The 17,409-nt window shown below is 43.6% G+C and overlaps 1 protein-coding gene across 2 annotated transcripts in view; it reads left to right on the top strand.

The window, feature by feature from the left end:
- Window positions 1-17,409, top strand: part of MED25 (mediator complex subunit 25) — a 328,200-nt gene that overhangs the window by 78,894 nt on the left and 231,897 nt on the right. For both annotated transcript variants that reach the window (XM_073602256.1, XM_073602257.1), the window contains 2 exons: window positions 14,643-14,763; window positions 14,891-15,050. In XM_073602256.1, the coding sequence (XP_073458357.1) occupies window positions 14,643-14,763; window positions 14,891-15,050 (281 nt within the window). The remainder of the gene's footprint in view (window positions 1-14,642; window positions 14,764-14,890; window positions 15,051-17,409) is intronic.

The raw sequence follows: 17,409 nt of genomic DNA, 5'->3' as shown, positions 1-17,409 counted from the left end.
CTACCGCTGCCTTTATTCGAGCTACCGAGACTTATGCTACCCAGTGGTGTCCTGAGAAGAGATGAGCTGAGTCTGGCGAGGTGCTGTTTGGCGCATCCCCACCCCCTCCCTCTAATGAGCAATACCTTCGGTGGCAACGGGTAATGGGCCCTCCATCCTATACACATGCGACACTCCAGCCACTCTAAGAGCTCCGTTGCAACCAAAAATAAGGACTGGGAACCGGAAAGACTACTCATAGCAAACCCAGACTTACAAGACCAGAACATGAACTTGCAGTGTCTGTAATTCAACTCATTACTCACCAACAAAATGGTCGTTTTAACACCTGCATGTTAGATGGTAAGGATGCTCTGCACCGGTTTCACTCTAAATGACTTTTGGCTATGTAGTTTCTACCAGATCTCCTACTCCAGCATTCTTTATACGGAGACCGTAGACTGAAGTATGCTGGGGGGGAGTGTAAGAGCTAAAAGCTTCAGACTAACAATCCCTGCAGGGGAGGTCGGGCAAAACAATAAGCAGCAGAAAGGTGGAAGTCTATGAGGGGTGGGTAGAAACCGGCAGGGCCCAGATACACCAGGGAGGGGGGTGGGTGTGAGATGCCAGGGACACGATATAAGAGTACCCCACCCCTCCTGTTACCAACCTCTCTCTTGGAGGAAGGTCTACGAGGGCACACTGTGAAACTACGCAGTGGGCCTGGGGCCCTTGGTCTGAGAGACACAGGGCGGGAACTGTTGGATTTAGTGGAGATAACACGAATTGCAGACCCTCCCTGCAGAGTTAACATGTTTTAAAGATTACCGTAATAGAAACATTGTTGAAGAATATGGTTTCTGTTTTTTCCTTTTTATTTGAAGAATTTTATCAGTAATTTCTATAAACTTTCACCTGTAGAGCTTATTACGCTCAGAACGGGCTGAGAGGGATCTGGTTGACAACCGGGAGCCCCCCAAGGCCCTTACTGATCAAACCCCCACCTAGGCCTGCGCTCACCACTCAGGTTTTTCCTGAAGAGCGTATAAGCAAAATTTTGCTATTACCTTAGATTTCACTTAGAGGGTCATACACCCTCCTATTTCATTTTTTCTTTCCTTTTGACTTTATATCTTTTTCCAACTACTCCCCTCCCCATCCACCCCACTACACCACCCCCCTCCCCCCACCACGCCCTCCGCAATCATGGACGAAATTACAATCGTCACCTTAAACGCAAAAGGCCTCAATGTCCCAGAAAAACGTAGAATGTTACAAAATGACATGAAACGCATGAAGGCAGACATCGTCCTGCTACAGGAGACACACTTTAGGGAAAATGCCTTCCCTATTTTGAAAAATAGGCACTACCCAACAGTTTACCACTCGACATACAAGGAGGCCAAATCTAGAGGGGTTTCTGTTCAGATTTCGGCCAGAATCCCATGGACCATGACTGACATAAAGACAGACCCGATGGGCAGATTTCTCTTCCTTAAGGGAAAGATAGGAGAGACTAAAGTGACTATCGCCAACCTGTACGCCCCAAACTGCCATCAAGAAGTCTTCATTAAAAAACACATGAAACTTCTCCAAACCTTCTCTGAAGGTCAACTTATAGTTGGTGGAGACCTCAATATCCCCCTTATTCCTATGGAAGATACCTCGACGGGAACGTCCTCCACATCTCGAGGTGCACACAAAATAATTCACTCCATACTACATGACACACAACTGATAGATGTGTGGCGCCTTTTCCACCCTGGAGAACGAGATTACACGTTCTTCTCCCGCCCACATCACTCGTACTCGCGAATAGACTACCTCATGATACCCCATAGTCAATTACAGGCAATCAGAGATACTAACATAGGATCTATTACATGGTCCGACCATGCCCCGGTCACGATGCGATACGCTTTGACTGATTTTTACAGGGGACAAAGAAAACCTTGGAGACTGAATGAGAGTTTGCTACAGGACCCGGAGATAGTAGCGGACGTGACGAAAGAAATTTCAAATTACTTTCAAGTAAACCGCACCCCAGACTGCGATGCGGGACTAGTATGGGAAGCGCACAAAGCTGTGATTCGGGGCATCCTGATAAAACATGGGGCTAGACTGAAAAAAATACGGACGGAACAAATGACCGCGATGATCAATAAATTACAGACATTAGAACAAGCACACAAACAGGACCCTTCTAGACAACTAGGCGCCCAGCTAGATATGACACGCACGCAAATTATGGAATTACTTCAATTTAAAGCTAAAGCAGCGATGCAAATCTCAAAGAAAAAAATATATGAATCTGGAAACAAATGTGGTAGACTGCTGGCACAATCCCTACAAACACAAAAGGCAGCATCCTATATACCACACGTAACCTCACAAGCGGGCCATAAAATATCCCTACCCCAACAAATCACAAACGAATTTAAATCGTATTACGAGAAACTCTATAATATATCAACTACACAGCCAACGACAGAACAGATGAGGGAATACCTGACTACCTCCCTTATGCCCACCCTGACGACTGATACAAGTGCATTATTAGAGGAACCTATCACATTGACAGAAATACAAGTAGCAATTAAAAACACTAAGCCAGGGAAAGCCCCAGGTCCTGACGGCCTTACGATACAATACTACAAGGCTCTTTTACTGCCTCTGGGAGATCATTTGACCGAACTATTTAACGATCTTACAGAGGGAGGTTTGTTCCATAGATCCACACTACAGGCCCAAATATCGGTCATTCCGAAAGAAGGGAAAGATCCGACCCAATGTGGGAGCTACCGCCCAATCTCCCTACTTAATACTGACCTCAAACTATTTACAAAAATAATAGCGACCAGACTACAACAACACCTTCCCCACTTAATACACTTAGATCAAGTGGGCTTCGTTCCGGGTAGAGAGGCGAGGGACAATACCATCAAAGTCTTAAACCTACTACACGCAGCTAACCTCACCAAAACACCGAGTATATTTATAAGCACCGATGCCGAAAAGGCGTTCGACCGTGTAAATTGGTCCTTCATGTTTGAAACACTCCGACACGCGGGAATAGGCGATAACATGATGCGCTGGATAAAAGCGATCTACACCACACCGACGGTCAGGGCGAATGGCGTGATCTCAGACGAGTTTCCAATCACCAACGGGACGAGGCAAGGGTGCCCTCTATCGCCCCTTCTTTTTGCACTCTCTCTCGAACCCTTTCTGTGCCACATAAGGCTAAACCCAAACATATCGGGAGTTACCATAAACCAGTCACAATATAAGGTGTCTGCGTATGCAGACGACCTTATGTTCTCAATCACGAAACCAACGATATCACTCCCAAACCTATTTAGGGAATTTGACTTATATGGGTCCCTCTCAAATCTGAAGATCAATTTCACCAAATCAGAGGCTATGGGGGTGGGAATTCCTAAACCACAACACTCGCTTCTCCAATCTAGCTTCAATTTGAAATGGACTACTACCTCATTAAAATATCTAGGTACACACATACCACAAACCTTGTCCAAACTATACGAGTTGAATTTCCCACCACTTTTAAAAAAAGTCCAAGCTCTCTTAAACCAATGGGACACAGGACTGCACTCATGGCTGGGACGCTGCAACATACTAAAGATGTCTATACTACCTAAATTCCTTTACCTTATGCAGGCACTACCCGTCGCGATACCCGCGGCTTATTTCAGGAAAGTACAATCGCTCTTTACGACATTTGTCTGGGCCAAACAGAGACCACGACTCTCTAACAAAATACTAATCCTCCCCAAACAACATGGCGGACTAGCACTCCCTGATGTGCGCACATACTATCGGGCAATACACCTAGGAAGATTGATAGATTGGTGCCGTCATACCGATACCAAACTTTGGACTCAGATAGAACAGAAACAAAGTATAGTTCCACTCCGGAGAGCCCCTTGGTGCTGCTCAGCAGTTCCGATTGAAATCAAGAAACACCCTCTAATAGGAAACACCATACAGGTCTGTGCTCGTCTTCTGCCCCGTGCATCCCTGTTCTCACCAAATTCTCCCTTATACCCAGTACTGGGAAACCCTTTGTTTGCGCCAGGCCTACAGGACGCAATCTTTGAGAGACTAGCTGGAGAGGGTCTTTATCAAGCCTCCCACTTTAGCGTTGGGGGGAGGTGGAGGACGAGCGCAGAACTTGCTGCACCTACGGGCCTTTACCACCTAGATTTCCTGAGGGCCCTCCAACTGAGCCATTTCCTCAAATCAATTCAGCCCCCCTCAAATGCCCTACCACCTACCACATTTGAGGACCTGTGCTCGACGCCGGGGGTGTTACAGCATACACTCTCTCTGACATATACCTTACTGAACACTCCCACACCAGATTTCGTACCACCAGGCTTACTTAAATGGGAGAAGACACTAAACTGTAATTTTAACAGTACCAAAAGACAGCAAATTATTAGATTCACACACAAATCCTCGATATGCGCCAAAACCCAAGAAACGAATTACAAAATTTTAACACATTGGTATAGAACCCCAACACTCTTACACAAATACTTCCCAATGACACCTGAACTCTGCTGGAGATGCCAAGCAGAAAAAGGGACATTATTACACATATTCTGGTCGTGCCCTAAACTGACGAACTTCTGGCATACAATACAGACAATTATACAGAAATTTACAGACTATAACATTACTAATGACCCGGCATTTTTTCTCTTACATGCATCCAATATACCTACCAAAATATATAAAAAGTCTGTGCTCCGCCACCTTCTGGACGCAGCTAAAGCCTGCATACCGCTCCACTGGAAATCCCAGACACCCCCAACTTTAGGCTTGTGGATCAAAAAAGTAGAAGAAATCAAAAGAATGGAAGACCTTATACACACAGCTCAAAACAGACAGGAAAAATTCTCCAAGACATGGCAGTTGTGGAATATGTTCATTTATTCCAGCGAGGGCCAAACCCTGATGGAGACCTGAATAACCCTCCAATCAACCACATGGTAAATTAACATACGAGACACACATCTGTGTCACAAGTACGGTCATGCCTCGGAGAGTTCTTTAAATACTCCGTGATTGCGGGGCACGTGTCCACTCCCCCCCCCCCTCCCCCCCACATCCTATCCCCACCTCTCTACTCCTACTCTCGCTCTTACTCTTTTTCTAATCTTAAGACTTTAAAGTAATAATGGTAGGAGGGGAGCCTGATGGACTGCACCACTTAATACAAGAATACTTAAAGAATACGTAGAATATTCCTCTTCAGGTTTATATTCTTGTTTTTTCCTATATTCTAATTGTTACCAAAGCATTGAGACGACAGATGTTAACAGAAAGAAATAACAGGCTTAACTATATATTGGATTATATGATTGTGCTCAACGTTATGACTGTTAACGTGTTGATGTTTACTATTTGTATGTCGGTCCATGCGGGCCCCCCTTGCCTGATATAAATAAAAAATTAAAAAAAAAAAAAAAAAAAGATGAGAGGCCTGTAATTGTCGTCATAGGTATACCTCAACTATGTGAAAAAGAGAGGATTAGTATGGTGCTGCTCTTATTAAGAGGTGACCTACAACCTCTAAATACTTGAGGGGTGTGTGTCACGGGTGCATTTAGTGCAAAAAGTGACAAAAGTGCAGAAAATAAATATTTGTATATTCACAAAAATCCACAAAAAAATCCTACTGTGTAAACTTCCTAACCGCTTTATATATAATGCATATTATGTTCAAACGAAAATAAAATAAAATAAACACAATCCTGTGCAAAACCTGCAATTCAAAGTGACATTTCTGTGCAAAAAAATCCAACATTTATGACTGGTGTATATTGTTGCTGTGAAACTGGGTTCAGAAATCTGCATATACCGTCCTTAAACCCTGGTGTATAAAAAAGCCCAATAAAGTGACAATGTGCTCCTTCAAATTGTTCTGTGCTTCTTGGAAAACAGTGCCCCATAAGAAATGCACTCACCGCTATTATTCACCCCACAAGGAGGTATTTCACCTTCACAGTATGAGCCACTGTGTAGCCTGTGGAGTGGGAGGAAACTTCCTGTCCTGTGTTCTCCAAGTGCCTCCTTGTCTGCGATGTAAGTGGTCTCCTCACTGTTAACCTCTTAGATGGTGCCCACATGTAGAGAGGAAAGAGACTCCATAGTGTGATACCGTACAAATATCCAAACATTTATTAATAATACTGATGGGTACTCGCATTTATTAAAAATCATGGCGTGACTATACAGCGTCATTGCATCACTTCCGGTTTTGAGCCGTGGAGTGCAGATCGCTCCAGTTTCCTGCTTTTTAAATACTGTTTTCGCTTTTAATGATTTTTAATAAATGTGAGTACCCATCAGTATTATTAATTAGTATTATTAAGTAGAACTGTTTGGTAGAAACACAACTCGTGTTTGGAGGAGAGAGAATGCTGAGTTGCAACCAAAGAACACCATACCTACTGTGAAGCATGAGGGTGCTTTGGGGCTGTTTCTCTGCAAAGGGAACAGGACGACTGATCCGTGTACATGAAAGAATAAATGGGGCCATGTATCGTGAGATTTTGAGTGCAAACCTCCTCCCATCAGCAAGGGCATTGAAGATGAAACGTGGCTGGGTCTTTCAGCATGACAATGATCCCAAACACAACGCCCGGGCAACGAAGGAGTGGCTTGGTAAGAAGCATTTCAAGGTCCTGGAGTGGCCTAGCCAGTCTCCAGATCTCAACCCCGTAGAAAACCTTTGGAGGGAGTTGAAAGTCTGTGTTGCCCAGCGACAGCCTCAAAACATCACTGCTCTAGAGGAGATCTGCATTGAGGAATGGGCCAACATACCAGCAACAATGTGTGACAACCTTGTGAAGACTTACAGAAAATGTTTGACCTCTGTCATTGCCAACAAAGGTTATATAACAAAGTATTGAGATGAACTTTTGATATTGACAAAATACTTATTTTCCACCATAATTTGCAAATAAATTCTTTCAAAAATCAGGCAATGTGATTGTCTGGATTTGTTTCCACATTTTGTCTCTCATAGTTGAGGTATACCTATGATGACAATTACAGGCCTCTCAGCTTTTTAAATGGGAGAACTTGCACAATTGGTGGCTGACTAAATACTTTATGGCCCCACTGTATATCCTGCAATAATACAGAATCTCCTGAAGAAGCGACATTTACAGTCGCGAAACTTGTGGAGCAATTTTAATTCTTCAAGGACCTTTGAACACCAAAGAGCTTATGCCGTATCTCAGTGTGGGCTTTTCCTGATACAACTAGTATAGCCCCACAGAAAGTATACATTTGGTATTCCCCTTGGGCCAACCAATGGATCCTTCTTTATGTATAAAATTGTGTGTTTTATTAAATGTGCACTGTATACATCTGTAATTTATGTGAACTATTAAAATGTGTTATACTTTTCTATACGTGCCGTCAAAGTCCATTTTTCCCTACTACCTAATTTTCTCTAATTATGTAGCTGTTCAAAGTCCAGAATGTATACAGCTTGTCTGAGCTTCCGGGAAAAGGGGACAGGGAGCTGAAGTTACACTCTGAAGAGCTCAGTGAGGACATCTGAGAGCTGATCCTTTCACACTGAGGTGCTTTACAGGAGCTACAGTGCTAAAAATAGCGCCTGTAAAGAGCCTCTCCTGTCTCTCCAGTGTGGAAGCAGCATCTCTTGGGAGCGGTGAAGGAGCAATGTATACACCACTCCTAATCCTGACCATTGAACTGAATGGGCACCACTGCCGTACCGCCGGCAAAGTGCCACGGCAGCGGCGCTTTACGTGCCCTTTTAACCCTTTTTCGGCCGCTAGCGGGGGTTGTAACCGCCCCGCTAGCAGCCGAAAACCCTCGCAAAAACGATGGTAAGGAGCCGACGGCGCTGACACCCCAGTGTGAAAGGGGCCTAAGGAAAGGGAGCGCCCTCCCGCCTTTCACACAGGTGCAACTGGACATCCCTTCCGTCACCTTTTTACCTCTTGGTGTCAGGAAAACTCATGCAGGTCACAGACGAGGGAGCCGGCAGACAGAAATTACACTTTGTGCTCTGGGTTGAGATGAGTAAACTCTCTATAGCGGGATATGTTTTGTTCATATTTCATGTCTGAAATTTTATAACCACTTTAGTGTACAGTTTTTTGCTTATACCTATTCTAGACCACTAAAAGTGAGGCACATGAAGATACCCAGAGATAGCAGCTGAATGTACTAATATATGTGCGTGTAATACCAATGTATGGGTTTCAAAATTCATATGGAGAGAGTGTGTATGTGTGTGTACATATGTTTGGCAGGGATTCATTTTGAGCTGGTATTGAAGTGGCTGCAAATGCTGTAAGCAGAGGAGTAAGGGGTCAAGCTCTGTGACTGGGTGGTTAAGGTGGCTGAGGAAGTATGCCTTGGGAGCAAGGTAATAGGGATTTTTTTTTTTTTGTAACGGAGAAGGATACTTCATGAGTTTACAATGAGGTGCTGTAAGTGGGCGTCCCATACCGCCCGTCCCACGTAATGGGGCGAACGGCCTAGGACCCCTGCACGCCAGGAGCAAATTAGTCCTGTCTGGGTCCGCTGCAGGATAAACAGAAGGATAATATGCCCAAAGACCAACGAATAAATTGTACAAACATAGGGGACACTTATTTTGATATTGATGGTATACAGTGGGGACGGAAAGTATTCAGACCCCCTTAAATTTTTCACTCTTTGATATATTGCAGCCATTTGCTAAAATCATTTAATTTCATTTTTTTTCCTTATTCATGTACACACAGAACCCAATATTGACAGAAAAACACAGAATTGTTGACATTTTTGCAGATTTATTAAAAAAGAAAAACTGAAATATCCCATGGTCCTAAGTATTCAGACCCTTTGCTCAGTATTTAGTAGAAGCACCCTTTTGATCTAATACAGCCATGAGTCTTTTTGGGAAAGATGCAACAAGTTTTTCACACCTGGATTTGGGGATCCTCTGCCATTCCTCCTTGTAGATCCTCTCCAGTTCTGTCAGGTTGGATGGTAAACGTTGGTGGACAGCCATTTTTAGGTCTCTCCAGAGATGCTCAATTGGCAAGGAATGTAAACATCCCTTGTAATAGAAAAAAGCATGACAGGTTCTCTTAAATATGAGATCTGGGGTCAAAAAGTCCTCAGATCTCATATTTGGACTTTAAATGCAAAAAAAAAAAAAATAAAAAAAATTGTTGTTTGAAAAAATGAGACCACCATTATCGTAAACACGACCGGCCCCTTGAAAAGATGGTTACCTCGGTTGTGGCAGCAGCTGCTGCCGTTACCGAGATATCCATCTTCAAAGTGCCGACGTATAGGTACAGGAGTCGGTCAGTAAGTGGTTAAGATCATTTTTGTATATGACTATTAATTTGGGGTTATTATGTAAACCTTTTTGGTTTACCTGCAGTGTTATGTTTTATAGCGATGAATAAGTGTTGGTCCATTTACCTTGCAACAGCACCATTCTCTTGGTATCCTCATTCAAAGCTTCTTTGCATTTATTTCCTGTGTAGGGGATTAGACATTTATACCTCCTTTCTTTTTTGCATGTTGAGCCATCCCCTCACTGCCCCTTTGTTATTCTCTAGGTTAGATCAGTGACTTTATCCTGCTCTACAAGACTCTGGTCTGGCTGCACCTAGAGTATGCTGTCCAGTTCTGGGCACCAGTCCTCAGGAAGGATATACTGGAAATGAAGCGAGTACAAAGAAGGGCAACTTAGCTAATAAAGGGTCTGGAGGATGTTAGTTCTGAGGAAAGGTTGCGAGCACTGAACTTATTCTCTTTGGAGAAGAGACGCTTGAGAGGGGATATGATTTCAATTTATAAATACCGTACTGGTGACCCCACAATAGGGATAAAACTTTTTTGCGGAAGGGAGTTTAACAAGACACGTGGCCGCTCATTAAAATTAGAAGGAAAGAGATTTAACCTTAAATTGCGTAGAGGGTTCTTTACTGTAAGAGCGGCAAGGATGTGATATTCCCTTCCACAGGCAGTGGTTTCAGGGGGGAGCATCGATAGTTCCAAAAAACTATTAGTTAAGCACCTGAACGGCCACAACATACAGGGGTATACAATGTAATACTGACATATAATCACACAAATAGGTTGAACTTGATGGACCTGTGTCTTCCTTTTTTCAACCTCACCCACTATGTAACTACGTACCATTTTCAGAAAGTGAGAGGCCACCATGCAGAATTCAGAAATAAGCAAGTAAGGTTGTCCCTGAAGAACAAGAAGAAGCTGATTGTCTGGCTTTGATTAGACTTTCTAAGCGACACAAAGCGATATACAGAAAATGAATAATGTCAAAAATAAAGATATTTTACATATAATTTAATAGAAAAATTTTCATTTTTGACTGGACTTCCACTTTTAATACTACCTTACCCATTGTGTATCATTTTGTTGTAGCACAGTGGGTGGGACACAGGCAGAGAGGGGCAGCACAGCAGCTATTCTCTGCTGAACCGTATCCTGCAGTTGCTGTTTCTTGCACATTTGAGAATAGAATAGGGTAGACGAACACAAGACCACAGTCGGGCAAATGTGGGCAGCAAGTGAAGTGTCCAATACTCTAAACCTGTCAGTGGATTTTCTCAGGCTTTGGAGGTTTGATGAATACAAAGGTCAGTTAGAATCGGGAAACATTAAAGAATGAGCTTTTATTTTGTAAGTTATCCTGGGGTGGAGCTTTAACAATTGCCTATATACTTTTGTATGTCTGAGAGTGCAAATCATAACATTGGGCATTGCCTTCTCTAGGGGTGGAGGTGCTCATAATTTTTCTTTCTTCCCTTTAACGGGTGCCATGATTAAAAAAATATAAAGTCAAGACCGTTTTACTGTCTTTAAAGGCATGTATGTCTGCATCTTTTATGACGTCTCATATTTTGGACAGTTGGAATGTGACAGGGGATAGGAAACAGAACTCTTAGCAAAGGAATTATGCAGTACATTGGTAGTGACATGAAGAACTTCACACTGGATGCTTTTGACATGGAGCTTTCAGTATCCTAAACATGTTTTAAATCATGTTTATCTCTGACCCTTAATGCTACCCCTTCAATAAAGTGTTACTAAACCTAAAAACGTTTTTTACCTTAATGCAAACGTTTTCAGTGTCCCTGTGCCCTGTGTGAAGGTGAAGAGTGGGGAGAAGTGATCAGGGCTATGCAGGGCTGCATCTTTTCTCCCCTTCCTCTTTACACAGCATTCGAGCAGCAGCAGCAGGAGCCATTGGCTCTTGCTCTTGTCAATCAGACGGGCCTAAGTCCCGCTGTGTAAGTCTATGGAGCGCGGCTCCGTAGACACACAGCTCGGGAGCGCAGGGACTACCTCTCCCCATAGCCAGCGGCTGGCTACGGTTGTCCCGCAGAAGAGGAGGAGCCATAATCGCTGCCAGGGACCCCAGAAGAGGGGGATCGGGGCCGCTCTGAGCGATACCACTGCGCAGAGCAGGTAAGCAAAGCATGTTTGTTATTTTAATTTAAAAAAATTGAGTTTAGTAACACTTTGAGCTACTTAAAGGAGTTGTAAAGGCAGAAGGTTTTTTATCTTAATGCATTCTATGCATTAAAGGGGTTGTAAACCCTCAAGGTTTTTCACCTGAATGCATTCTATGCATTCAGGTGAAAAACCTTCTGTAGTGCAGGAACCCCCCTGAACCCAGTTGTTCCAGCGATGGGGACGAGCACAGCAGCTCCAGCTGCTGTCTCGGGCCCTCATTGGATAGATTGATAGCAACAGGAGCCTTTGGCTCCCTCTGCTGTCAATCAAAGCCAGTGACACAGGAGCCAGGGGATGGGGCTATGAGAGTCCTGCTGCTGCGTCCATTGACATACACAGCAGGACTCTCAGCAGAATGCGGCTCTCCACAGGGGCACTCGCGAAGACAAGGAGCCAGGTGTGCCACTGGGGGACCCCAGAAGAGCAGGATCGGGGCCGCTCTGTGCAAAACTCTTGCACATAGGAAGTAAGTATGACATGTTTTTTTATTTAAAAAAACAAACAAACAAAAAAAAAACTGACCTTTACAACCCCTTTAAGAAAAAAAAAGCTTTTGTGTGTAGCAGCCTCCCCAGCACCCCCCTAATTACTTACCTGAGCCCCATCTCTCTCCAGCGATGTCCCGGAATGTCTAAGCCTCCTGTGGCTGAGACCACAGCAGACCACAACAGCGGCACCATTGGCTCCTGTGGCTGTCAATCAAAGTCAGTCAGCCAATCAGTGGAGAGAGGGTGCGGAGATGGGTCGCGGCTCCGTGTCTGAATGGACACACGGAGCTGTGACTCAGCTCGGGTGCCTCATAGAAAACTCCAGACTGTGGGGGGCACTTGATAGGAGGGAGGGGCAAGGAGCAGCAAAGTGAGACCTGAGGAGAGGATGATATGGGCTGCTCTGTGCAAAACCAACATCAGAGGGTAAGTATAACATTTTTATTTTTAAAAACGAGACTTTACAATCACTTTAACCTTTCCCTCATCTGTACCGCAAAACTTAACCTAACCACTGAACTGAACCCTTTGGGCTCTTTTAAACCTGTGCAGTGCATTACCCCAATGCACAAAGTTGTGTTGATTTAAGGCTATTTCTTTTAATTTGAATGGGCTGCCAAAGCCCCCCTGCAGCGCACTTGCAGGTTTGTAGCAACACACTAATGCATCTTATAATACCATGCTTTAGGGCAACTCAAAGCCATGAACAAAATTGCCTTTTTTTTTTTTTTGTTAAATATACAGTTTTTCCCATTCTGGCTCCTACTCCCTTACTACTGGTTTCCTGGTACTACAGGAAAGTGTTAACGGTGGACACTGCAGTCTCATGCCAATCCATTAGAAGGGAGGAGGGAGGAGCAGAGGAGTGCTTTGCAATGCTAGGCTGTGGGGCTGTGTGCTTCTGTTGATGTACACAGTGTAGAAAGAAGGCTCTAGTCCTTGCATGCAAGAGTGACATCATAGGTGCTGCAAGTGAAAGGACCCATCCTGAAATCGTGGGCAGTGACCAAGGCACCAGTTTAAACTGGAACATAGGCAAGAATTAAAAGATAAAGCCGCCTACTCAGTAAGTGATTACATCAGCTGCTAAAAGTGCTTAAAAACTGAGGGTTCAATATCACTTTAAGCTTTCAAAGAATATCTAAAACTAAGAAAAAAAGTAATAGTAAGTAATATATTGCAGCATACTATTCCTGAGATGTGAATTTTTCATCAAGTACCTGTTTTTGCACAAAGCGGGGTATCCTTGTTCATTCCCTTAAGGTGAACTGAAAAAAAAAAAACAATCTCCTCTTTTTTTTATATATGCTATCTTTGGTGAACTACTAATTTCCCCTCTCACGTAATCAAGATGATTAAAGAGAAAACAATTTTTCATCTAAATCAGGAAAGCCTGGGTGAAAACCAAGGGTTTTTCCATAGATACAGTGGAGCAATTGAGCGTAGCCATCCAGGGACAGGAAATGTTTTATTTTCACAATTACCAGGTAAAACAAAAGCATATTGGCTTAAAAAGGAAACCACTGCAGTCACATCTAAAGGATGGTAAGCAGCAATATATTACATTTTTGCGTTCAGGGTTAGATGCACTTTAACCCTAAAACTAAACTGAGTGAAGAAATGTCATCCGCACACCAAGGATTCCTCAAAAGGGTTCACAGCTTTAAGTTTGAGGTCACATGATACACATACGGAAGCATTTCGGAGCCATGCAGGGCCCCTTCATCAGGAAAGTGACAATGTGCAATGCAAATCGCCAAGTATTTAACAAATACACCAATTGGTGATCTAAAGACCCCACCGTTACTTGTTCACAAACATGAAAGGTCTCTAAGGGACCTACTAATCCAGGCAGACCCCAGACCAAAATATGCTAAGTCAGTCACCAGGCTGTCACAGGTGTTACAACTGTAATGTCTACAACTCCTTAAAGTGATTGTAAAGGTTCGTGTTTTTTTATTTTTTTTAAATAACACGTCAATATTTCCTCCATTGTACAGTTTGTTTCGCACAGAGTGGCCCGAACACTGACTTCTGGGGTCCCTCGGCGGCTCCTCCATTTTTCAGATAACCCCCTAGGAGAAGCGCTCTCCCGGGGGTTACCTTGTGGACGTGCTCCCAAATCCAGCATTTGCATCCATAGACACGAATGCCGAGCTCGGTCCCGCCCCCCCGGCGCCCGTGTCATTGGATTTAATTGACAGCAGTGGGAGCCAATGGCTGCGCTGCTATCAATCTATCCAATCAAGAGCCAAGAACCCCGGGCAAAGGAAGAGCGTGTCTCTGCCAGGTGAAATTCCAGGGCTCAGGGGGCTGGGGGGGGGCCAGTGACTTTCAGGTGTTTTTTTTTTTTTACCTTAATGCATTGGATGCATTAAGATGAAAAAAACACAAGGGTTTACAACCCCTTTAATATGCGGTGAAACCATTGCTATGCTGATGATATTTCTTCACTCTGTCTACGGTTTCCAACCCGTGTTCATTACAGCACCCAGCATTCGTGAACAGCCATTTTTAGGAATGTGGAATATTGCGTTTGGGCTAAAACTAAACTGGGCACTTAGAAAAGTGTATTCATAAAGGTAATTTTTTTTTTTCTACATTTGTGTCTTGCAGTGGGCAAACGCACAAAGTGTGTATATTAATTTGCAACTCTCCACCATATCTCCTTCCTGCTGTAGAGAGCACAACCTATTCTGGTTACACTACGGAAAACCTTGTCCAGAAGATTGGGGAGGTAAACAAAATGTTATTGGTTTGGCTTGATTGAGAAGCATCATGTTTGATGTCATCTTGTTTTTATAACTTCTCTAGTATTCATGAATGTTCCTTGTTTTTTTTTTGTTTTTTGTTTTTTTTTGCAGAGAGGAATCCACTTCTCTATAATTTCTCCTCGAAAGCTGCCAGCTCTGAGAACTCTATTTGAGAAAGCTATGCCAGTGGGTACTATTATGGAGCCCCAGCCAAAGGATTATAGCCAGGATCCTCGTCACATGATACTGGTTCGAGGAATGGTCCTTCCAGGTTAGTGAGATAGCTGGTTATTTGTGTCACATCTAGGATGTGTTAGGTGTTTTCCAAATATGTAGATAGAAAAAAGGACTTTAAATGTGCTCCCAAATTAACTGACACAATACAAACCAGTTAAAATACACAATATTTGTTACACAAAATCATAAAACAATATTCCTCTTTTCGCAAGAATTATAAACCTAAAAACCAGCACTGATACAACAGGTCATCTAGCGGTCCCCCAACACACTCCCCCAGGACTTTAGGGCCAGATTCGACTGCGCCAAAGAGTGATGGTATGACCAAAAGGAGGGGTAATCATCCTGCTGTAAGGAATCCTTGGGATAGGTGCCAGGGGGAGATGCCAAACAGGCAGGAGACACCAGGACATGAAGTGAACAGTTGTAAATATTCCACATTTCCTATTACTCAAAAAACAAATGACATTAATAATACAAAAAATCTCAAATTTCTTCCACAAAGGGAGGGATCAAAAACCGGGAGCACTGTTCATTAGATTGCACAGTACACACATTAAGGTGAAAGTTACCAAGGAGAAACAATATGGTCCTATGGAACCCATTACAGAATAGACAAAAGCTATGTAAAAAAACAGCAAAACAAAAAACAGTGGGAAACGCCCCCCTCTTTTTAAGCATGTCACAAATCTAAAGGAAAAGGCTAACCCCCAACTATACAATTATCGTACAATATGGTACCTCAAAATGGATTTCCGCTTGTCCCTTGTGCAAAGTGGTCATCAGCATATACATAAAACTCTCCAATGTCCAGCCTTAAATAAATCTCCCAGGTAGCTGCAATAGGGAGGACGCAAAACAGTGTGAGGAGTGGGGAAGGCAACAACTGCCTCTCCCCATCCCCCCCGCTTTCTTCCCTACAGATGGGTATTCTCCCACGCCGTTGCATTCTGTAAGTTCTTTTCCTGCCTGACATCCTTTCCATTTCCTGTGGGATCAAGCTCTCCAGCTCTGGACAGCAATGGGGGCCACCTCCAGGCACATGCGCTAGAAAGCAGAGGTGCTAATTGAGGGAACCCCAGGGATCCGGACGCAAATGGAAAACCTGTGTTTGGAATACACAACCAGCTGACACCGCAAGGGCGGCGGGGCGCAGGCCTCTGCTCTCCCCAAATGACACCCCAGACAACAGAGACCCAAGCCAATCACAATCTACACATTGACAGTAATGAAAACATATATATTATACAAAGTAATCCAAATTTATAGAGACTATGCAGCAGTAAGAAACGGCAACAGGGTGAATTCAAAAGGATGCCATTATATCACAAAAATCAGCTAATCTAAGAAAGGGTTATAGCTAACCTTCTCATTAAGCCCAGGTTTAACTGTAGCCTTGAGAGTATAGATCAAACTTGTCTCTATCTGTAAAAAATTGTTTTGTTTTGTTTTTTTCTTATCAAACCCCCCACCTCATTGATAAGGGTGTACTATTGCTAGTGCTGCAAATTTAAAAGAATCAGTTGAATATGCATGATGTGCCGCAAAATGTCTTGCGACTGGGTTCTCCAAATTACCAGATGATCTGTCCTGTACATGAGTTTTTATCCTTTTCCTAAACATGTGTTTAGTTTTCCCAACGTAAAAGGCATTACAGCTACCAGGGCCGGATTAAGAACATCGTGGGCCTGGTGCTGAGGATTTTAGTGGGGCTTTTTATAAAAATAAATAAAAATGCAAACAATTTTTTGTTATAACAAATTAAATAGAGAGAGGGAGGATGAAGAAGAGAAAGGGGATGAGCGAGGGGTGAGGGGTAAGGGAGGTAGGATGAGAGAGGGGTTGAGGTATAAGGGAGGGAGGATGAGAGGGGGGATGAGAGAGAGAGGATGCGACAGCCCGGCTAAGGCAAGCACAGAACCTGAAAGGAAGACCGGGTGAAGATGCTAATATGCTGTGCATACTTGTACGTTATGGCATAACCTACCTCAGGGCCTCTAAAAAGAAGTAATGTTAGCAAAGTTTATTACCACTTTAATATCACAGGATTCCAGGAGCCTCTCATGGGGCCCCTTACTGACCCGGTGGCCCTTGGGCATTGCCCAGGTGTGTAGTTTCCGATATTTCAAAAATATTTTCAGGGATGCTTGTGGGAGGTATGACAGTGGGCAGTATGTACAGGAGAGGAGTGTGGAGGGTATGACAGAGGGGAGTATGTACCGGTGAGGAGGATGAAAGAATCTGTTAAGGAAAAATGTAAAGGTTTGTGGAAGGATGTTTAGGGACTGCGTAGTGGTTAATTGGGCCCTCCATGGATTGAAATTAAGCCAATTAATCAATGACCAGCCATATTCGATCTATGTATGGGCTAGCTGGTTGTACACAAGTCAATC

The sequence above is a fragment of the Aquarana catesbeiana genome, linkage group LG10 (assembly GCF_042186555.1).
Source record: "Aquarana catesbeiana isolate 2022-GZ linkage group LG10, ASM4218655v1, whole genome shotgun sequence".
Classification (NCBI taxonomy): Eukaryota; Metazoa; Chordata; class Amphibia; order Anura; family Ranidae; genus Aquarana; species Aquarana catesbeiana.
The sequence above is the reverse complement of the archived record's forward strand: the minus strand, read 5'-3'. Positions and strand labels throughout refer to the sequence as shown.